The 24,285-nt window shown below is 39.5% G+C and overlaps 1 protein-coding gene across 11 annotated transcripts in view; it reads left to right on the forward strand.

Annotated features, from left to right (window-relative positions):
• The window catches only part of PHACTR1 (phosphatase and actin regulator 1), a 570,508-nt gene that overhangs the window by 10,719 nt on the left and 535,504 nt on the right, over positions 1 to 24,285 (forward strand). For all 11 annotated transcript variants that reach the window (XM_007973667.3, XM_007973668.3, XM_038005567.2 and 8 more), the window contains one exon: positions 20,163 to 20,309. In XM_007973667.3, coding sequence (XP_007971858.1) covers positions 20,163 to 20,309 — 147 coding nt within the window. The remainder of the gene's footprint in view (positions 1 to 20,162; positions 20,310 to 24,285) is intronic.

Raw genomic sequence — 24,285 nt, forward strand, 5'->3', positions numbered from 1 at the left:
GAAGGATCTGCTTTGCCACGTATTGTGATCCAGGACTCATACATAAAGTAGGGCATGGGGATGAGAGGAAGAGGGAGAGAAAATGAGAGAATGAGAGCCAGAAAGGAAGAAAATGATGTGAAAACACAATGAACTAATTTCAATCAATTAATCATTCCTGCTTTCACATACCACCCATGACAGGCAGCCCACACTCACCCAGTGCCAGCCATGACCCAATTAGCATAAACAATTCACCAGGTGCTGGGGAAATCATTCTCACTCCTCATTTGCCCAAACAAATCTGTTTTTTCAAAAATGTTGGTACCACCCTTTGTGCCTGTGGCAGCAAGGATAGGGAGCCTATCACTTCAAAATCAGCCCATGCCAACATCATTTTAAATATTTTTAAGAATTTCTCAGTAAGCAGTTAGACACACACACTTATGCAAAACCATGGAATGAATATTTGTGTCAAATTGGACTTCTGAAATACTAAGACTGAACAGAATTATCTTCAAGATCTATATATCCTTGTTCAATCATAAAAGCAAAGCAAGGGGAGTGTTAATGCCTTTGACCAAAAGGGAAAAGAAAGGAGAGGGCCAGGTACAGTGGCTCACACCTGTAATTCCAGCACTTTAGGAGGCCGAGGCTGGTGGATGGCTTGAGGCCAAGAGTTAGAGATTACCCTGGGCAAAATAACAAGATGCCATCTCTACAAAATACATTTATTTTTTAAATACATTTATATTTTTAAATTTAGCCAGGCATAGTGGTACACACCTGTAGTCCCAGCTACTCAGGAGGCTGAGGCAGGTGGATCGCTTGAACCCTGGACTTCCAGGTTGTAGCGAGCTGTGATCATGCCACTGCATCAGCCTGGGCAATGGAGCGAGATTCTGTCTTTAAAAACACGAAGAAGAATAAAATCAACCCTACACAACTATTTAAATTTTTTGTATTTACTTTTAATTCTTTTTACATACCTTTGGAATTTTACAAAGTTATATTTATGGCACATACGAAACTGGGGGTACGAATAAAATAGTTTCCCATATCTGCTTAAGAATATCATAGTGTTTAGGACTTAAATTTTAGAATTGCACAGCTCTGAGTTCGAAGGATGATTTTTACTTCCTATCTTGTGACTTTAGGCAAGTTATTTAATCTCTCTCTTCTTCACCTTTCCCTCTTGAATGCAAATGGCAGTAATAAGAATTCTTAACCCAACAGGTTATTTTGAGGATTAAATGAACCACAGTTTCACAAACTATGGTATGATATATAATTTTCAGATAATACGTAAACTCTTTCATAATAATCATGTATTTATTTTATGGTGTTTTAGAAAACCATAAATAGAAAAACTAATTAAAATGTAAGAATATATAGCCAGCACTGCACACTTACAGACCACTGCTTAGAGTAAGCGGTACAAGAAAAAGAAAAAGTAGTCTGATTAAGTCCATTTAAGGAATAATATTAAGTAAATAATAGGCTAGATGGCACTTAGCTACAGCAAAATACACAAAACGTCATATAGGAATGACTGAAATTTAGAAACAGACAAATATAAAGCACCAAGCAAGACATCAAGCACCTGATACATGTTTAATACATGTCAGCCCTTATGTTAATTATGCTTTAATTTTGTCAAGCCTCAGAGGAAATAGGCAGGACTTCTGCTTCCCAAGACAGACCCCCACCCAGCCCATCACTTCTTTTCTCTGATGCCGTTTATTTCCGATTCAAATTTCTAAGCCCTTTGGAGACATGAAACAGCCTTAAAACTCAAGAACAAGAACAAGCAGCACAACTTTGATTTTAAAATAAAATTACTAACAAATTCCAAAAGTATGCTCTGTATCGTTCTGCCTCCGGGTAACATTAGCTAAACTGTATTGATTTCCTCTGACATCAGAGCAAACTCTATAGTTTATCACCGATGCAGCTTTGTTTCTAAGTTGGCTTCAAGGTGAGATGACAATTCACTTGCATTTGAGGGAGGATAAAAAAGAATACTCTGGACGGTGTGAAGTGGCCTGTGATAAGGCAAGAACAGGCATTGGGAAGAGGGTGATGGTGATCCATCAGGAGAACTGCACATGTTAGACTCTGCCTAGGCTGACAGGTTATATTGTAGAGATGGAGAATGGCAAAAGAGAAGACTCGAACAGCAGGCAGGGGTCATGGCACGTGAGGCTGTACCATGCCAGACCAAGGAATCCCAAAGCTGATACTGAATCCATTAAAGCAGCGAATACAGAGGAGATGTTATCAGGTCTGCTTTTATAGAGATCATTAATATAGAGGACAGACTGGGGAGGAAGACCAGAGGCAAGGAGAGGCATCAGGAGGCTATTGCAGTGATTCAAACAAGAAGAAAGCCTAAAGAGGGAACTGACTGGGAGAATTCAAAAGGGGAGAGGATTCTAGAAATATTAAGATTCTTTTCCTGATTATGTGGTGACAAGGTAGGCAGACAGAAAGTGAAAGAGAGGTTCTTTGAATGCTCCCACGTGTTATCTTTGGGCCTGCTTGGTGAATGAGACAGCCCTTCCCTGATGGGACAGTACAGGAAGATGACCAAGATGAAGGCAGGAAAAAGAAATTCTATTTAAAGCATATTGAGTTTGGAGATCCTATGGAATAGCCAATCCTTGATTACCAGTATGGAATAAGTTCCACGGATCTAAAGCTTGGTATGGAGATCTTGGAAAACCATCCAAAATATTCTATATTCCTCGGTAACGCCTAAAATAATTTCTCTAATATGTTTTACATTGGCCTCTGAATATGTGGTTCTACTGGGCCTTTAATTTTCCTTTCACATTATTTAGAAGATTGGGAGATTGTTTAAACAACATATTTTCTAAATGAAAAGTTTTTTCTATAAATACAAAATTTTCTTTCTAGCACCAGTACTTACAAGTAATACTCTTTGAAATATTGACATGAGTCAAATGTTTGAAGTCACTAAGATTATTGCAAATTCTGGTTTGTATTTTTATAATAAGCAAAATTCTCAGTTAACACTTATAAGGTCATTTTTTTAAAAAAAAAAGTGTTTTTTAAGAAAAAATTCAATGCAGCTCGATCACTGTATAGAACTATAGCTTGTTCCAAAATGCTGCAAAGGAAGAGGAAAAAGGGGATTTAGCTGGAACTGGTTAAAAATAGACCTTCCTTTTTAAAAACATTTAGTTGAAGTTCAGGGATACATGTGCAGGTTTGTTACATAGGTAAACTTGTATCATGAGGGTTTGTTGTACAGATTATTTCATTACCAAGGTATTAAGCCCACTACTCACTTGTTATTTTTTCTGACCCTCTCCCTCCTCCCACCCTCCAGCCTCCAATAGGCCCCAGTGAGTGTTGTTCCCCTTTATGTGTCCATGTGTTCTCATCATTTAGCTCCCACTTATAAGTGAGAACATGTGGTATTTGTCACTGCATTAGTTTGGTAAGGATAATGGCCTCTAGCTCCATCTGTGTCCCTGCAAGCCTGCAAGGGACATGATCTTGTTCTTTCTTATGGCTGTGGTACATATACACCATGGAATACTATGCAGAATATTACCTTTTATTTATTTATTTTTGAGATGGAGTTTTGCTGTGTTGCCCAGGCTGGTGTGCAGTGGCATGATATTGGCTCACTGCAACCTCTGCCTCCTGGGTTCAAGCAATTTTCCTGCCTTAGCCTCCCAAGTAGTTGGGATTACAGGTGCCTACCACCATGCCTGGCTAATTTTTGTATTTTTAGTAGAGATGGAGTTTCACCATGTTGGCCAGGCTGATCTTGAACTCCTGACCTCGTGATCCACCCTCCTTGGTCTGCCAAAGTGCTGGGATTACAGGTGTGAGCCACCATGCCAGGCCATATTACCTTTTTAAAACCCACACTGGCATCTGTTGTTTCATTTAGTTGATTATGCACTGTTTGACTAAATTTGATAGGTGACAGGCAGAGAAGAAACTACTTGGCTTAGCCCAATTGAATTCTTGTCTCTGAAAAGCAAGACCACATTCCAAACATCATACTGCAAGAGCTATTTTTACATTAGCCTCATATCTGATGCTAGCTTAATAGTCTGGATATGTACACTGAAATTGCAAAAGGAAAGGAGAGTAAGCAGACTCAGACTATGTGCCAAGGGCTTTGTATTTATTATCTCATTTTATCTATAAAAAGGAAAATTATTGGGCACATGATGTTGACCCCATTTTACAGATGAAGTAATCTATGTTTCTAATAATCAAGTGACTTCCCAAGGTCACAGCTGTTAGTAATGGAGCCAGAATTATAATCTTCAGCTTTTGGATTCTTCCCACTGCAACTGGTGGTCCTATGTTATATTGGAGACCATGGAAATACTAGCAAAGACATCCATGTACGGGCAGGTGGGGATGGACAGATGTTCATGTGTCACCACACACTCAAAGGTAGAATGTCTCAATGTTGTGTGATACAAATGTGGCAATGGAGCCATTTTATGTCATTCCCCATACTCAGGTTCAACTTCTTAAAGGAAAGTTTTACCTTTTTTGGGGGGGGGGGCGGGGGGGGGAAACTATCAAAATGGAATGGTGGGGCCTCTGACCTTTAAACTGAGTTGCAGAATATGTGATTTGCTTGCAATTCCTGGGAGGTGGGGGAGGAAGGCAACCTGCCCAAGTCTCCATGGGAGTTTCTTATGATACACATAACTTGTTTTTCCCTTTCACTACCAAAGCGACATATAGTTATTATAGAAAATTAAAAAAAAAAAATAGGCAAACAACAAAACAAAACTCAACTAGCCCCATCATCTAAAAATAGGTATTCTTTACAACCTGGTGAATATTCTTATATTCTTTTTATACACATGGAAGCACACAGATTTTTTTGGTGTTGTTTATTTTTATTATTTATTATTATTATTATTATCTATTTTTATTTCTTCTGAAAAATGGGATACATGTGTAGAACGTGCAGGTTTGTTACATAGGTAAATGTGTGTCATGGTGCTTTGCTGCACCTATTGACCCATTCTCTAAGTTCCCTCCCCTCATCCCTCACCCCAAAATAGGCCCTGGTATGTGTTGTTCCCCTCCCTGTGTCCATGTGTTCTCATTGTTCAGCTCCCACTTGTGAGTGAGAACATGTGGTGTTTGGGTTTCTGTTCCTGTGTTAGTTTGCTGAGGATGATGGCTTCCAGCTTCATCCATGTCCCAACAAAGGACATGATCTCATTCCTTTTTATGGTTGCATAGTATTCCATGGCACACACAGATTTTTTTTAACCTAAATAAAGCTCCTCAGATTTATTGCTTTTAATTTTTCTGTGTCTTAATTTAAACAATAAAATAATTCCTTTTACCTTGAAGTACTTCATTCTAACTGAATCATGAAATAATCAGACATAGTTTGGGCTATGATGGAAAGGGCAACCATGCTTTGTTTTTCCCCAAAGGGTGACTTTGCCAGCTGGGTTGATGTCCCTGGATCTGTTCTGCCATTATTTACTAGACAGAGTCTCTGACTAATACCCTGTGATCTAATCACTGTCATCAGCCCATCTGTAGACACAACAGAATGCAAATAAAATATCTGTGTAACCTATATTGGGTTGTTCTTCCCTCTTAGACTCATACATTTAGAAATTTTTATGTTTTTTCCCCTCCACAAGCACAATATGTCTTCTCCTCATCATAGATAGATGCATTTTATTATGCATCATGAGCAAATGCCAAATATTTGTAATGTTTCATTTAGTGGTATAATTACTACAGTAATAGAACATCAGATCTGGAAGGGACTTAATTTAATTAGCTCATTTTACAGGTGGTAAAACTGAGGCTTAGGGAAGACAGGAAAAGCAAACACTGTTTATTAAATACCTAGCATATAACAGAATCTATGCATCTTTGTTTCATTTGAAACTATAAACCTATGAGTTAGATATTATTGCCCCCAATTTATAAGAAATTAAACCTCAGAATGATCAAAAACTGACCGAATACCACACAACTATGAAGAGGTCAAGCCAGGATTCAAACATGAGTCTTTCTGGCTTCACAGCTTTCCCCTACAACATCCTGCCTTTCTGGAGAGAAATAGCTTAGCTAAACCAGATGGAGGTAGATGGTAGCAGAGCAGGAGCCAGAACCCAGTTTCTCAATGTTTCATCCATGCCTATATCTCTGCATCCTGTTGTCTTCTTGTATATGGGGCTCAAATGGGATTAAAGCCCCTGCAGCCTTTGCCTCTGAAGTTATTTTGCAAGTAACCAAGCCCAGAAGTTTGCCACGCAAAGATATATCCTATTATATATCACTGGTGTGTACACTGAATATGAATTAGAAATACTAGAACCTTTAGATTTCAAATGACGTCATTAATTACAGCAACTATATTGAAAATCAGTCACATGGAAGATATAAAATCAAAATACATGAGTCTTAATGTAACCTGTACTATCAAATAAGGTTGGAAAAGTGACTTATATATCTAAACAAGGAATGCTCAACATTTAAATAATAGAAATCTGCTTGAGTCTCTGCCCAACTCAGTTCAACATACAAAGCCTGAAGCACATTTTCTTTTTCTGCATCTAGCATGATTTAGCAGCCAGCCCCCAGCCCCTCTGCACAGTGTCTACTTTAAGAAACTGGGAGGAAAGGAAGCAACGAACATTTGTTTCCCGCCTACCATTTGTCAGGCTCTATGTTAGGTGTTTTGCATTTATTATATAATGTTTTATCCTCCCAAGGCCCAGTGAGAGAGTTTATTTTATTGTGAGTTTACATATAAGGAAACCAAAGCTTGGAGAGCTCACTAACTTTTTTACAAGGTCTAATAAGCTTGGGAATTATGCCAAGGTTTAATTTCTCAGCCACAGCCTTGCTTGGAGCTGGCTAGTAATAATAGTCTTAACAGAATAAATGTTTATCAGGAATTTCCTTTGCCAAAGATTATGTAAATTATATGTCTGAATCCTTGTAATGGCCCCAAGTTGTAGGTACTATGTTAGTCCCATCTTATAGATGTATAAGAGGTAAGCGACCTGCATGAAATCATGCAACTATTAAGTATGACATTTGGATACAAACTCAGGAGGGCTAACCTCAAAGATTGTGCTGTTAGCCATGACTTCCTATTGTCTGGAAGAAAAATAATATCCATATTATTTTGTTAATATATTCATACAAAGTGAAAATTATAATCTGCCACAAGGTGAGCAGAGACAAAGGAAGAGAGGTACTACACTCTCATGGTGGTACTGGAGACGGTAATAAAAACACTCCAGCCATAGAGGATGGGCGGAGTTCAGCTATGTTAAGATGGGGAGAAGGAAAAGAAAGGTTTTCCACTGGAAAGATTTGTACTGTCATTTAATTTTTGTTTTCTGTCTTAAAATTTGCTAATAGTTCAATCAAAATGGTTAAGATTTCAGTTTTCTGATAGACATAGATAGTATTTGGCATTAACAATTGATGCTCTGAGTCCATTGTGAACCCACAGTTATTACTTTTCTATTGCTGCGTATCAAATTACCCCAAAACTTAGTGACTTAAAACAACAAACACACTATCTGACAGTTTCTGTGGGTCAAGAATGAAGGAGAGTCTTAGCTGGGCTGTTTGGGTTTAGGGTCTGAGGTGACAGTCACGGTCTGGCTGGGGCTGTAGTTAGCTGAAAATTTAACTGAGGCTTTCAAGTTAAATAAGTCATGTAGCTTATGCCCATGACATCTAGCAGGAGGGTTTGATGCCTTGTTAAACGAGCCTCTCCATAAGCTGCTGGTGTATCTCATCATGTTGCAACTGACCTTCCCCAAAGCAAGATCCCAAAGAGGAAGCAAGGCAGAAGCCACAAGACATTTTATGTTTATGACCTAACCTCAGAAGTGATATACCATCACTTACAGTATATTCTTGTGGTCACAGAGACCAAGCCTAATTCAGTGTAGGAAGAGACTACACAAGGGCATGAGTGCCAAGAGTAGGGGTTCATCAAGGGCCATTTTGGGAGCTGGCAACCAAACCGCAATACACATGTTTTTACAGGGGCAGGACAATTTCAAAAGAGGGAACATAGCTCATAAATGTAAACAGTTTTTGTTAATATGTCTCACATCATCAAGTGGTTTCAAATTAGGCACAATATTGCATAATTATGTAGGCTCTCTGGGAAAGAAGTCACCATACCAGTGTTAGGGTAGCTATTGAATTGTCTTGCATTTATCTATATACAGGCAACAAGAAAAGCTAGGTATTCACACTTTAAAGAAGAGTTAGAGCAAAGTCAATATTAGACCCATATTGTTATAGGAAACAGGGCTGGCTTCCATCTCTTTGGGAGCTACGTCCTTCAAGGTATGGCTGCACAAGTTGTGGACTTGACTCTTTCTATAAAGTGAATGATGTATCCCTAAAGCTGTGCAACATTAAAGACCTAAGTTGGGGCCCAGGGGAACACAGTAGAGCTAGAATCCTGAGCTGCAATAGTAGAAACAAGGCAGCCACTTCCTCTCCCCGTGTAGCCCACAGAATCATCCACATATAAAAGGGAACAAATATCAGAACTTTGTGTAGTGGACAGCTCCTTTAATGACAAGTTTAAGCAGAGAGAACTGAGATGTACCAAAAACATTTCCTCAGATGTTTTGTTTTCTAGCAAAGTATGCATATGCATAGAAAAGAAAAATGTTCCAGGATCTATGTACTAAATTTAGTTGTAATAAAAAGTACAAAAAACTTTTTGGTGTATTTTTGTGAAACCTATTTAAGATTAGCAAGTTATTACTGAAAGTTGGGTTATTATAGTTAATGATATTCATCCCCATCATTTACATTTTGTAGCTTTTCATGAATGATTTTCAATATTGCCACTATAATTAGTGATATTGTACTGGGTTTAATTGTAAGGTGTAAAAGTTCTTATATTTCTAACTCATATTAGATGTGCAAAACGGTGAAATACACTTCATCTATACAGCCCAGATTCTAAATCTGCCTGACTAGAATATACCAGAATGAATACAAAAATTCAAAGACTGCCAGTAAGTCTAGGATATACTACCCTTAATATCAATAGTGTATTTGTCCACAGCCTGTGGGACTATCTAACAATGATAATATTTCAGAGAAACTTCAAAGTAAGGATGGGGCATCATCTCTAACCTTTGGAAACTCTCCTAAATAGAAAAGAATAAACATATTTTTTTTACAATCACTTTTTAACTTAAAAAAAAATTTAAAAATCAGAAATTTGCAAAAATGATACAGTACAAAGAATAGATATGTACTCTTTTCTCAGGTTCACCTATTACAAATTGCTTCTTGGTCTTTTGGCTAAGATCAAGTGTAGATTCACCTATTAATAAAGTCTTACTCCATTTGCTCTCGCTTGTCTCTATTGATCTATTTGTCTAGAGAGGAGTGTAAAAGCATGTGTGTGCGTGTATGTGTGTGTACATACACACACATATAATATATACACACATACACACACGTTTATACACTGTGTGTGTATATATGTATATATACATCTATATGTATTCTAGTATAAGCAAGAGCCAGGCTGGGCGTGGTGGCTCACTCCTGTAATCCCGGCACTTTGGGAGGCCGAGGCAGGCTGGTCACTTGAGGTCAGGAGTTGGAGACCAGCCTGGCCAACATGGTGAAACCCCGTCTCTACCAAAAATACAAAGATTAGCCAGATGTCATGGTGTGTGCTTGTAGTACCAGCTATTTAAGTGGGCTGAGGCAGGAGAATCCCCTTGAACCTGGGAAGCGAAAGTTGCAGTGAGTCGAGATCACGCCAATGCACTCCAGCCTGGGCAACAAGAGTGAAACTCTGTCTCAAAAACAAAAACAAAAACAAACAAACAAAACCAAGAGCCTTCCCCATCCTCAACTTATTATATTATTTATGTTTTTTGAAACCAGTTTTAATCTATCCATTTATTATCAAAACTAATGAGTACCCATATTTAATGGTTTATTATTCACTAGTGGACGTCATTATTTTTGTGTTCAAATTATTCCAGATTGGACCCATATAAGCCCCTTCAAGTTGACTGCTGCATTCTTGTGACACGTCCTCTGCATTTTGGGGAATCCTGTTTTAACAAGACATAGTAAAGCTTAACTGTCCACAGCAAGAAGCTCACTGTCAACATTCTTTTCTTATGCCTTACATATACTTCCAATTCAGTTATCTGCTGTTCTGTTATTTTTAATGCAGCGCAAAATGCTGGGAGCTGAATCTTTAAAAGATCATCGTTATCACAAATAGATATAATGATAGCCTAAAAATAAGGGTGAGACACACCTAAAAAAAATACAGAATTTTGAAATAGTGAAATACTGATATGTATAAAGATAGCCCAAGTCATCATTACATTATATTAATTGATTAATTAAATGTCATATTTATTAATAGTGTGTTTTTCTAAGTATTGGTACTTACCTTAATTCTTACCAGTAATTCTCAAACTGATTTCTGCATCTTTATAAGCTGGAAGATTTTTATAAATAAATAAATACATAAATAATTTATTATGTATAAATAAATAAATAATAAATAATTTATTTATGTATTTATTTATTTTTGAGACAGGGTCTCACTCTGTTGCCCACGCTAGAGTGCAGTGGCACAAAAATGGTTCACTGCATACTTAACCTCTTGGCGCAAGTGATCCTCCTGTCTCAGCCTCACCAGTAACTTGACGACAGGCACGTACCACCATGCCCAGCTAATGTTTAAATTTTGTAGAGATGGAGTGTTGTAATGTTGCCCAAGCTGGTCTCAAACTCCTGGGCTCAAGCAATCATCCTGCCATAGCCTTCCAAAGTAAATTCAAAGGGATTACAGGCATGGGTCACTTCACCGGGCCTTATTTTTCAATGATATATAACATGTGTAGAGCAACATGCACAAATATAAAAAGTGTGATTTGAACTTTTACAAAAGTTATCACCTTTTCTAAAAATTACAACCATGACTCAAATCCACATACAATTTCCTACATTTCAAAAGATTTCTTTGTGCCCCTTCCAAGACATGTCTCTCATCAACCTTTTATTATGATATTTGAGATTTGCTTATTCTTGAACTTCATGTAAATGGAATCATGTGATATGTAGTCTTTCGGGTCTGGCATCTTTTGCTTGACATCATATCTAAGAGATTCGTCCATGTTGCTGCCTGTAGCAGTAGTTGTTGTTGTTGGGTTTTTGTTTTGTTTTGTTTTGTTTTGTTTTCTTATGTCTGACACTGTATGAAGACATTACAATTATGTTTACACATTTTCTTGTTTATGGATTGTTCCCAGGTTGGGGTCATTATGAATAAATCTGCTGTGGACTTCCTGGTTCATGTCCTGGGTCTAGTATGTTTACCCATGTTTATGTAAACAAAGTCTTCCAAGGTGATCTTTACAAGTTATGTTCCCATCAGCATTGCATGGATGCTCCATTTCCCCCTTATTCTCGCCAATAATGGCATTAAGTGATTTTAAAATTTTAGCCAGATTATAGCTTCATTGAGGCTATAATTTGAATCTAGCTTTAAGTAATATTGCGGAGTATCTTCTCATACGCTTATTTGAACATTTGAAAATCATTTTTTGTATGAACTGTCTGTTCAAGTTTTTGGTCCATTTAAAAAAAATTGGATTGAGCTATCTTTTTGTTGCTGTTTAAGGAGATCTTTTACATATTCTGGTTATAATTCCTTTGTTACATATGTATTGAAAATATCTTCTCCCAGTCTGTGGCTTGCTTTTCCAATCTCCTAATGGTGTCTTTCTCATTTTTGTTTCTTTTTTTCTAAGTGGGCATGTAGTTTATTTTTACCAAGTTGTTGAATATATAAACAGAAAGATGCTTGTAATATTTTCTTATATCCTTTAATAGTTTTAGAATCCATAGTGATAACTCCTATTTAATTCCTGATATTGATGATTCATATCTTCCTTTTATCTTTACAAGTCTTGCTAGGGCTTAAGTAATCATTGTTTTTCTTGAAAAAATGATATTTTTGTGTCATTTATTTTTCAACTCCTAAAATTTTTAATTTCCTTGACCTGCTTTTATCTTTATTAACTCCTTCCTCCTGTTTGCGTTAGATTTATTTTTCCTTCTTCTTTTAAGTTTCTAAGATAGAAACTTACCTTATTGATTTGAAATATTTTCTCTTATCTAAATAAACATTTAGTGCAATAATGCCCAAACCAGCACTGTTTATCTCACATACTTTAATATGTTACATTTTTAATAGTGTCTTATGATGAACAGAAGTTCTTAATTTTAATGGCATCGGCATGTCTATCTAGTCTTTTGTGATTAGTGATTTTTATGCCCTGCTTAAAAATTTTTCGAAGGTCATGAAAATATTCTTTTATGAAAAATTTTTCTTTTAGAAATGTTATTATTAACCTTTCATATTTAAGTCCATGATCCATGTGGAATTTAGTTTTGTGTGAGGCAGGGATCAAGGTTTATTTTCTTCCACCATATATACACTTGTGTAACCACAAACTACTTCTTGAAAAGTCCATCCTTTCCCCATGATCTTGTAGTGGAACCCTCGTCATAGTCAAGCGACTGTTCATATCTAGGTCTGTTTGTAGATTCTGTATGCTCTTCTGTTGATCTATTTATCTTACTTTCTTTTTGTGTTCTATGTCTTTATAATAAGTCTTGATATCTCCTACTGTAATTCTCCAACTTTATTCTTATTTGTCAAGATTGTGCTGGTCTTCTCCCTCTGCATTTTCATATACATGTTAGAATCTGCTTGTTAAATTCCAAAAGAAAAAAAAAAAAAGAAACCCCATTGAGATTACGATTGGAATTACACTGAACCCATGGGTCAATTTGACAAGATTGATGCCTTGATAATCTTGTGTCTTTCAATCCATGAGCACGATTATTACATATTATCTCACTTTTCACTTACTCAGGTCTTCTTAATCTTTTCAGTAATGTTTTATAGTTTTTCATGCAGAGGACTTGCTCATCTTTTTAAAAATTTATTGATAGATATTTGATGGTTTTGATGCTATTGTAAATGGTACTTTAATTTTTTCATTTTCTAATTTTGTTAATATACAGAAAAAATGATTTTGGGGTGGATTTTTTGTCTGTTTTTATAAAGCGAAAGCAAGTTTGTTAAGAAAGCAAAGGAATAAAGGAATGGCTACTCTATCGGCAGAGGCATGAGCCACTCAGTTGCTTATACTTACTGTTACTTCCTGATTATATGCTAAACAATGGGTGGATTATTCACGTGTTTTTGGAGAAAGGGGGAGGGAGGTTCCCAGAGCTTAGGGCTCCTCCTCTCCTTTTTAGACCATATAAGGTGACTTCTGGATGTTGGTATGGCATGTGTAAACTGTCATGGCTCTGATGGGAGTGTCTTTTAGCATGCTAATTCATTATAATTAGTGTATAATGAGCAGTGAGGACGACCAGAGGTCAATCTGGTTGCCACCCTGGTTTCGGTGGGTTCTGGCTGACTTCTTTACCACAACCTGTTTTATCAGCAAGGTCTTTGTGACCTGTATCTTGTGCCAGCTTCATATCTCTTCCCGTGACTTAGAATGCCTAACTTTCTGGGAATGCAGCCTGGTATGTCTCAGCCTTATTTTACCCAGCCCTTATTCAAGAAGGATTCGCTCTGGTTCAAATGCCTCTGACATTCCCCCCTCCCTTTTTACAAGGGAACCCTTAATCCTAACAGTTGCAGAAGGACAAAGATCCAGCTTCCAGAACTTCTTCAGGTTGAATTGGGGTGGTGATATTCTTAATTATTAGGGTCTCTAGTACTCAGGGTAGAGAGGAGCACAGTTAGAAAGCATACACATCGCAAGGGCCATTCATAGCTCTCAGATCTGACAAAAGATGATATCTGGAAGAAGGATAAGTGTTCAGTTTAATACAATATTCAGTAAGCTTATCCTGCATTCCTACACAAAGAGTACAACAGCAAATATATTCCACAACAGTAAAGGAAAATTATTCCAAATAAACTAAATAAGAAGGCTTTCCATGAACTGGGCAATTGTTGGAACTAACCTGATATGGAGTCACTAGCTGATTCCAATATGTGCCCAGAATTAGAGTATTGATCCAGATTGTTACATTACCCATCCCTTTTGTTTCTTCTGAGCAGCACCCAGAGATCACTGGTTAGTTCACAAGAATAAGCAGGGTTAGTCTAAATTGCAGAGGGAAAAAAATGTAAAAACAACTGATGAGACTAGAATCTAATAACAGGTGAACCATAGTTCTTGAAACATAATTTTTCTCTCTCCAGTCTCCCACTTTTGCTAAAGACAAATCATGATAGAACCAATTTGTTTGCCAAAGTAAATCTTAGTCTTATACTTGCCCTGATTATTTGTATGAAGTGCAGCAAGAATAATTACTTTTCACAAAGGCTTTTAAATTGACTTTGATGGAACTTTATTCCATAAAGAAACTCAGATAAGAGTTTTCTAAAGTCGAGTCCAGCCATGGCTTTGTACCATTAAATATCTATATGATTCCTCTCTTCTTGAGGTCCCTAGAAAACCTGGGGCTGCTAGGCCTGTCAGAAAGTGTTATTCTTTACTTACCACAAGTCAGGAGCCCTGTACAGGTACTATGTAGACAAGGTATGAGGTCAGTTTTCCCAAGGGGCTTTTATTGGCTCTATAAGTTGAATTTGCTTCCTTAAAGGGAACCACGCCATTCCCATCAAAGCCTTGGTAAAATAACCAGTTTCTCCAATTGTGTCCTGTTGCAAAAGAAAGCAGATTCTTATTGCGCTTATGCAAACAACTATATTGCCATAAGTTAAGAATATTCACAAATAGTTTCTAAATTTTGGAGAAATCAGGAAGAGAGAAAGAAATGTACTCCAAATTTCGTTCACAGAAATATACTTTACTCAATCGTTAAAAGCTGTCAATAAAAAGAAAAGTTTCCTTGATTCCAAAATCAGCCAATCAGTGCTGCAATCTATTTCCTTTGGGTCTGGAGTCTGCTCAATATCATCCCTTCATGGTTCATAAGGAAGATGTTACCAGAAAGGGGTCCTGATCCAGACCCCAAGAGAGGGTTCTTGGATTTCACCCAAGAAAGAATTTGAGGCAAATCCATAAAGTAAAAACAAGTTTATTAAGAATCCAAAGGAATAAAAGAATGGCTACTCTGTAGGCAGAGCAGCAAAAATATGATGTTGTAAGCTGATATTATATCAATGACATTGTGAAAATTGCTTATTTCTAACAGTCTGTGGATTCTTATGAATTCTATAGGTATAAAATCATAACATAAATGACTAATAACAATTTTATTCTTGCCTTCCAATCATTATATCTCTAATTTTTTTTTTATTTGCCTTACTTCTCTGGCCAGGACCTCCAGTATAATGTTAAATAGAAGTGGTGAGAGTGGATAGAGTTGAGAGTCTTTTGAAAATCTAAGTACACAGGTCCCATCTCCTCAAATTCTGATACAGTAGGTTCAGATTGGGGGCCTGCAAAATGGACATTTTAACAAGTATTGCAAGTGATTCTGATGTAGGGGTGTCCTAGAAACACACTTTGAGTAATATTTTTAAAGGGTAAGCTTTACTCACTTGAAAATTTTTCTTAATGGGGATGGAATATCACATCCTTCTTTCTCCCTCCCCTTCTCACCTCCATCCTCTTCCACAGCAGAGGTGTATGAAGTGTAATTTTCCTGAGCACTCTATTGGGCTGCTGCTTTTTCTTTGGCTGTAGTTCTGGATTTAACATACATTTAAGAGTCTACAGTGTTAAAATGTTGACTGGTTTTAGGAAAAGAAAAAGAGAAAATGCCTTCTTCCCAAGTCAGGAGTCATATTTAGAAAGAAGCAATCATGGGTGGCGGTGCAGGGTTGGGGGGTGGTGCATAAAAACTACATTTGGAAGTCATTGAGGTTACAGTTGAATTCAATGCTTCTGTACAGACACCTAGATCCACATATGCACACATATAAACAATCATGTGGGTGTTGCCACATGATGGAAACAGCATGAGGGGGAAAAATAGATTCTAAAGGATGCAGAGTTACATAAAATAGACTTAAAAAATAGGAAATCACCTGGGTAGAAGTATGGATGCCATGTGGTTTTCTAAATATAATTCATTACAAAGGACTGATGTATTTTCTTAGATTAAGAGACAAAATACACCACAGATATTTATGGAAAACAAAGATACAAGAATAGCTACAAGTAATACTAGAGTATTGGAGTTAGGCAGTGCCTTTAAGATCATGATATCTGACTCTTGCATTTTTATAGTGGAGGTGAATGGGACCCATGCTGGTAGAGTGACTTGCCCAGTGTCACTTAGGTGGGGTAGTAGTACTACTGGCAGTGGCACCTACCATCTTGATGCCAGCCCCTAGGGCTCTTCCACTGATGTCATGCAGCCAGATGTCTTATGATAAGAGGTCATGAATATGAAAGGAGTGCCAGAGATTAAAGAATGTGGAAATATTGGGACAAGCCCATAAAAGTGAGTCCTTTGTATAGGCTAGCAGGGGATGCATAAAAAGGGACTGACTGACTCTGTGTGGAACTGTTATGAAGACTAAGGAAGGGTATGAGAAGAGAAAGGCAAAGTAAAAAGAGAATAGAAAAAATTAGATGAAAGACAAAGAAAAAGAAAGTAAATCACACAAGTCAAGAAATGGAAGATAACAATTAGAAATAAAAATGTGATAAAAAAAATTCAAGACTGGACACAATGGTTCAGGCCTATGATGCCAACATTTTGGGAGGCTGAGTTGGGTGGACTGCTGGAAACCAGGAGTTTGAGACCAGCTAGGTCAACATGGCGAAACTCTGTCTCTACAGAAATTACGAAAATTAGCCAGGCTAGATGGTGGCATGTAGCTGTGGTCCCAGCTACTTAGGAGGTTGAGGTGGAAGGATTGCTTGAGCCTGGGGAGGTGGAGGCTGCAGTGAGTTGAGATTGCATTACTGCACTCCAACTTGGGTGACAGAGCGAGGGCCTGTCTCAAAAAGAACACGGAGATAAATGTAGTATTTCTATGCCCATTTTTGTCAAAAGTTTAGCTATCTGGAATTATTTCAATATAAAATAGCCTATAATGAAATAATACAAAGGTGCATTTAAACTCCTTTGAAGAAGTATAAACCTAAAGTGGTAGCAATATTAAGTTGCTAATCCTCTAAAATGTTAAATGAATAAGAAACAGAAATTCAAAGATGTACTTCTCTGAAATGGTAGAGCTAAATGTAGATATTTCTCCAGATGACTTTGTCATTTTTCCAGAGACAAGGCTGATGAATGAGAGTACAAAAGAATGGGGAATTCCAAATTCTGAACAATCAAATAGATTGCATTAATTCACAGGAGGCATCATTTATACAGGATTTAGAATTGTTTATTTCCTTACATTTTATACTTCCTTAAGAACCTGAACCTGATTGTAACCAATAGATTGGTTTACAGCCTGTTAGTCCTTTAATAGTATTAATGTTCATAATTCATTTGATGAGCCATGGGACTCTGTTGCACCTCTTGGAAGAGGAGGGCTTCACTTAAAAACTATGTTTAACAGTGATAAATGGGACATAATAATGAGGTATATGTCATAAAAAAGTGAATCTGAAAGGTGGCTAATCAGTCAAATATATACATTTAGCAAATCCAAATACTAGTTAAGGGCACAGGATTTGAAATCAGGCATACATGGATTTGGCCCCCAGTTCAGCCACTCATTAGTTATGAGTATTCACAACCCTCCTTCGCTTCTTTTTCTTCTCCTTCTTCTCTCCCTCCCTCTCTTCCTTTACTTTATTCAAAAATAGCTGTTGGCCAGCTGTGGTGGTTCATGCTGTATTCCCACCACTTTGAGAGACCCAGGCAGGAGGAGACTTTGAGGCCAAGGATGTGAGATCAACCTGGACAACATATTGAGACCGCATCTTTACAAAAAAAAAAAAAAAAAAAAAAAATTGGTTGGGCATGGTGGTGCACGCCTATAATCCTAGCTACTCTGGAGGCTTGGGTGGGAGGACTGCTTGAGCCCAAGGAGGTCACGGCTGTAGTCAGTTAAGGTCACGCCACTGCACTCCAGCTTGGGAGACAGAGAGAGACCTTGTCTCAAAACAAACAAACAAACAAAACTGCTGCACATTTCATTACTACATGGTGGGTTCATGCCATAAACTAATGAGCTAGTCACTTCACATTTCTGAGAGAGAACAGGAAATGATTATAGGTAAGAAATTTGTGGTGTGTCACTTAAGCTAAGGGGCAGATGCAAAAATGAGCCAGCTTTGTTGGGGTGGCTCTAAGCAGAGTGGAGGTAAATAATGGGAGATGAGGATGGGAAAGACAGGTTGTAGAGGGCCCTGAATGCCAGAATAAGCAGTTTCAGATTAACACAGAGAACTGGCCAACAATTAGAAATCAGATTAGGGAGATAGCCTAGCAAAGGATGGGATTATTTCAAGAATGATGGATAACTAAGTATTTCAGAGAAGCCAAGAAATAATTAGTTTTGACTATTAGGACATTGATGGAAGGCTTTTAAAATAACTTTGGTTGCGTGGTGAGGAAAGAAACCAATGATGGGGATGAAAGGACGAGATTGGAGTGTAAACACAGAGACTGATGGCCAAGAGTTCCATGGGAAGGTTAAACAGAACGGGAAGGAAACAGTATGGTACAGACAGAGGAAGCAGCAAGGCCAAAGGCAGGTATATTTTTCCTAAAATGAGTAGTTACTGTGCCGGTGTGAAGGTAAAGGATCAATGAAGAGAGAAGAAGATTCTAGAATGAGTAAAGGCAAGTGGAGAATTAGAACTGACCGCTGAAGTAGAGAGGGAGGGCTTGCACACTCAGATCAGCACTTCCGCTGAGTCCACACTGAGATGCCCTTTGTAGCAGGGAGGGAATCAAGGTAAGATTTATCTGTGTACTTCAGGTGGGCACTTACTAGATAGAAGGGTGGCAAACTCCGGCCACAAAAAGACTAAGTACTTAACAGCTGCAGAAAGACAAACATGAAAGGGTTTAGCCCATCAATAGGTTCAGCAGGAGCATCAAACCATTCTTATTCACACCCTAGAAACCTTTCTAGGTTCTGCTGTGTTATAGGGAGGGTTGCAGGTGGTAGTGCAGGCATTCAAAGAAATGTCAAGTCCCCTTGATCACCTCTCCTGCAGAAACAATGGTGCCAGCTTGCAGAGGTTACAAGTCCAACCCAAACACTATTATTTGTGCTCTAAGTGACCAAATAAAGAGGAATTCGGTTAAAATGAATGGGTACTCATGTAGAGATAAACACATCCCAGAAGTTAGTGGTTAGAAAAGGCCACTCAATTCTGCATACATATGCCTACTCTACATTCAAAATACCAACTCCAGAAACATTACTGCCAAACTGCTCCCAAACTTGTAGACAATTTTCCTCCATTCCCCACCTCTAAGTTGTAAGGGGGCAGATAAGAAAACTTCTGAGGATTTCAGATGTAGTTCTATCTTTATTTGAGCTCCTGGCTGGGAGTAAGGGAGTAGAGAGGGCTGGCCTGGGCACAATGCCCTCCTCCATGACCAGCGGGACCAGGGCTTGCACCCCAGGAGTGGTAACTCCACGCAGGAAGCTGGGACTGCTGGCGCGGCCCGCTCACATAGAGCAGCCTGTGGGCGAAGGAGACCGTAGTGTGCACTTGGGCAGAGTAAGCGCGTTTGGCGGGAGAGGGCACAGTGCTGACTGGGCATCTCTACGTTGGAGTCGTCCCTTTCGCATGAGCCTATCTGTGCCAAGGGCTGGAAACTGGGGCTGCAGGCGGGAGGCGGGGTGTCAGCCTAGAGCACTGGCCCCTCGGCCCTGTGGCTGGGAGAGGAGTCTGGGGGAGCCCCGGGCGCCAGCCAGGGACAGCCTGATCTCTGCTCCAGTCCACAGATCCTTAACGGATTTTCTTTCTCTCCCTTCACCCTTTTCTCTCCTTTGCTCTCTTTCTTTCTCTCTCCCTCTTTTTTCCCCCTTTTCCCCTCTCTTTCCCACTCCCTCCCCACTCCTTCCCTTCCTCTCCCCTCCCCCTTCCCCTCCCCCTCCCCCGTGTGCGAGCCTCTTCCTCTCCCCTCCTCCCCCTTCCGCCTCTCTCCCTCTCCCTCCGTCTCCTTCTCCCTCTCAGCTCGCCGGGCGACCCTGCTCCTGCCTCCCACATTAATGGCGGCATCCTCGGAGGATGATATAGACCGGCGGCCCATCCGGAGAGTGCGCTCCAAGAGCGACACGCCGTACCTCGCGGAGGCCAGGATCTCCTTTAACCTGGGGGCAGGTAAGGAAGCCCCTGGCGCCGCGCCCCCGCCCCCGCCCCCGCCCTGCTCCCTCCCTCCCGGGCTGCTGCGCCCCCGCCCCTCCCAGGCGCCCTCCCCGCCGCCCCCCGCAGTCGGGCGCTCAGCACTCGCGCTCTTTGTGTCTCCGGTGCGCAGAGGGCGTGTGTGTGAGCTGCGAGGTGGGGGAGGGCGGCTCGTGCAGCCCCGCATCCGCCCGAGTCCCACGCGGGCTTCCCCGGCACTGGGAGGAGGAAGTGCTGTCAGTGACCACAGTGATCCCGGGAATAACCCGGAGCCCGGGCCGCGCGCCCGAGCGCAGGCTGTGGGCGCGGGGTCTGGCGAGGCTCCCCGGGCGAGGTTGGCTGGCGCGGCTACTACGGGGTGGAACTTGTTGGTGACATTCAGACTCTGTTGGCTTTGACGGGTTGACGCCGCCGTTGCGGTGTTGGAGTGGGGAGAGGGGGCGGGGCTGGCCGCCAGGAACGGAACCTTTTCCTTGCACCGGGCAGCTGGGAAGCTACCGTGCTGGTCATAATAGCATGGTCTGGAGAATGCACGTTAGGTGACTTGATGCTGTCCCTGGAACTGGTGCCCAAAGTGGCCCAGATCGAATTAAGTGAAAAGGGTAACTGAGGTGCATGAAGGAGAGACGAAATCAGAAAGGAAGGTAGGGAGGAAAGGAAGGAAACAAGGAGGAAAGGTAGTGGGGTGCCAGGGAAGAAAAGAAGGAAGGAAGGAAGGAAGGAAGGAAGGAAGGAAGGAAGGAAGGAAGGAAGGAAGGAAGGAAGGAAGGAAGGAAGGAAGGAAGGAAGGAAACAAGGAAGGAAGGAGGGAAGGAGGGAAGGAAAGCAACAAAAGGAGGACTGAGGGATTCAGAGTCAAAAAATGCCTCAGTTGAGTCCACTGAAGGTTACTCAATGAGAAAAGCCCAGAATCTACTGTTCCCTCTGCTGCTCCCGACTACCCTCTAGAGTGCCTTACTCCTGTGTGGTCACTATCACTGGGAAGAAGTTGCTCACCACTAACTTCATAGCTCTGCCTTTTCTGAATGAATCCTAAGCTTCCGTCCTAGTTTGTTTTCTCTTCCTCTCCAACCAAGGTCCCTTATTATTCTAGCAACTACGATAAAAGTGAGGGCATTTTCCTGAAGACTACATTTCAAAATAAGTTTAAAAAGCAGATGATACTTTTTGCTTTAGGAAACTGAACTCTTGGAAATGGGACTAAATCGAACAAAATGTGTGTGTGTGTGTGTGCATGGTGCATGTGTTGGAGCAAAGAGAACCTTCAGATGATGTGTATTTTATGCCCTGTTGAGAAGTTTCAACAAAAGAGAAAACTGCAGAGAAAAACAAGATGCACTGACTAAGCAACCATACCTATGGCTGGAAGAATGGTAACTGAATGTGCCAGAGTGACCAACTGCCTTGGAATATAATTTTCCTGTCTTGATGATTTGTTGTTTTAATCATGTATATCTTGTCACTTCTCAAATGTTTGCCTCTGGCTTTGGAGCTGAAGACAAGACAAGTTTACTTAGGAAGCTTTGGCATTTTCTATGGCATACTGTATTACTCCATGGTTCCCACTTTGGAACTGTTAATCCCCTACTTCTGTGTTCCAGATTCAGCATATGGTTGTGAGGGGTCTTACAAAGGATCGATACAAGTTTCTTTTAGGAGCAAGATTGTTTTCCCAACCCAGTGATATTGGAAATTAGTCTATTAATCCCTTTGCTTAGCCCAGGAGGAATAGAGCCAAAGCAGCATTTAGTAAAGGTTGTTTACCTTCTACTAGTACTTTTCTAACAAAACAATAAAATAAAGCGCTAAACAAGAGTTTCAAGTTTCAGCTACTACTCAATTACATTGAGCCACTTTGTCACCAGGTTAAACCTAGTGACTTACAATCTTTTATTCTGGTTAAATTGCCCTGGAGTCCAGTTTAAAGATTGGCTCAGACGGGACTTATCTCTATTTCATCTGGAAATAAATAAGCGAGACAAGCACTCAGTCCCTTCTATATGTCCCTTTAAATACTCCTAAAGTGGCAAGAAAGACACCAGTAAGAGAAATGCAGAGATGATATTGTTAAAGGAGGAAGGGCGTTAGCAGCCTGCTCTGTACTGCCGTCAGGGGAGCTGTCCTCCCTTGGTGGTGCTGAAGCGAGACAGAGCAGTGACTCTAAGGTGGACAGTGGAGGGATGGGTACTCTTTCCCTGCTGTGATGGAATTCCAAAGAAAATGCATAAGATCTGGCTACCAAAAACTTTTTCATCCCTCTCTACCTACATTTGCTGCCTGTTTGCTATGCATCACGCCTACTGCTTCGCTGCTCAAATCGGGCGTTTATGCTCTAATTTTGCACAAACTGCTCACTCTTGGGGCTTTGCTTATTTTCCAGCTGGTTTTTGGTTGCTTCCCTAACAAAGTAAGATCCACTCACAGAAGTGCCTTTCCCCCGCATTTAAGAGTAATTGTAACCCCTGGTTTTAAAAGCAAACAGCCTTGTTTATCTCCTTAAGCAGCAAGTTGTAATTAAACTATTAGCGTTGTTATCAGCATTGCTGAACAGAGAAGCATGCACACTCCCGGTAAATTACATAATCTGGGCATAGAGATAATTTTGTTTATGTCTTAACCACAATTTATGAACACTTAAGCAAGGAAGCAGTCCTGTGCCCTTTCTTTCCACTCCTCTCCTGCCCCCAACCAGTTACTTATTGTTTATTCTTTCCAGATTAATGTTTTATTGGCTTAAACTATTTATGTTTAATATTTGCTTTCCCACGCCACTAATTATACATAAACCCATGTTTGATATTTTAGAGGTTTAGCAATGCTTCAAGGAAATACATATACATACATTCATTTTACTTGGCTATCATGAAATCATTAAACTAATCTGTCCAGTTGCCAAATAAAGTGGACTGGGTATTTTGAATACTAATTAAGCACTTAAGCATTTTTCAGCTACACCCTATCTCCAACAGTACTTAATAATATCATTTCAGAAATAATACCACAGCTTGAGTGAAGGATATACTTCTTCACCTACAGTGGCAAGTCAGTCAAAGAATAGCACCAAAATGTGGGTCTTTCATCAATGTATGAAGACGTTAATTTCAAGTTTCAGCTAAAATTGAGAGCATAGAGAACAGAAACTTTCTGAACCATGACTTATTTTTCTAAGAGTCCCTTTTCTAGGTTTTTAACTTCTGTTCAGCATTTAGTAGACACAGACATGGATAGATGATTGTTTGAAGATGGTATGAATGCAAAAGAAATTAAGTCAATATATCTGTTGAAGGTTACCCAGACACATCAAAGATTAAAACATTCAAAAAGGGATTTTTTCCCCTAAGGAATTCAAATGTGTTAAAAGGACATCCTGGAACAGAAGAGTCTGTTCGCACTATTAGTAGCAAGTGTTTCTAATTGTATTCTCACTTAGAATGAACAACACTGACATTTATCTTGTAAAAGTGTAGCCTGCCTTATGAAGTCATTCATTCACTGCATTGCAGTCAGTGCAATGAAGAGTTGCAGCTCATCTGGCAAGTACTTTCCCATGAGGGTAGTGTATTCTATTTATCTTTATATTGACAGTATATGGAGGTTTAACTGATACATAGAAGTTGCTGAAACTGAAAAACTCTATAATTACACACTAAATGTGTAATTACTATATGAATGAAAGTGTTATAGTAAGTAGAAAAATTAAGCACTTCTTATATTTCTTAAATGGATGTCAACAGAAGGAAAGCAAGTCATCCTGATGATTTAGAATAGTTTAAAACACAAAACCAGTATTAGACACTATTGAGAAAAATGTGTCCTTTTCTAATCATAAGGAGGTTTAACTTCTGTTGATATATCAGAATTGCTTTGTATGGGGGAGATTTTAAATTAACAGTATGGTCAACACCAGCATAATTATTCTCTTTGGAAAACTGAGATCTGTTTTGGTTCTGGATGT

The sequence above is a fragment of the Chlorocebus sabaeus genome, chromosome 17 (genome assembly GCF_047675955.1).
Source record: "Chlorocebus sabaeus isolate Y175 chromosome 17, mChlSab1.0.hap1, whole genome shotgun sequence".
Taxonomy (NCBI): domain Eukaryota; kingdom Metazoa; phylum Chordata; class Mammalia; order Primates; family Cercopithecidae; genus Chlorocebus; species Chlorocebus sabaeus.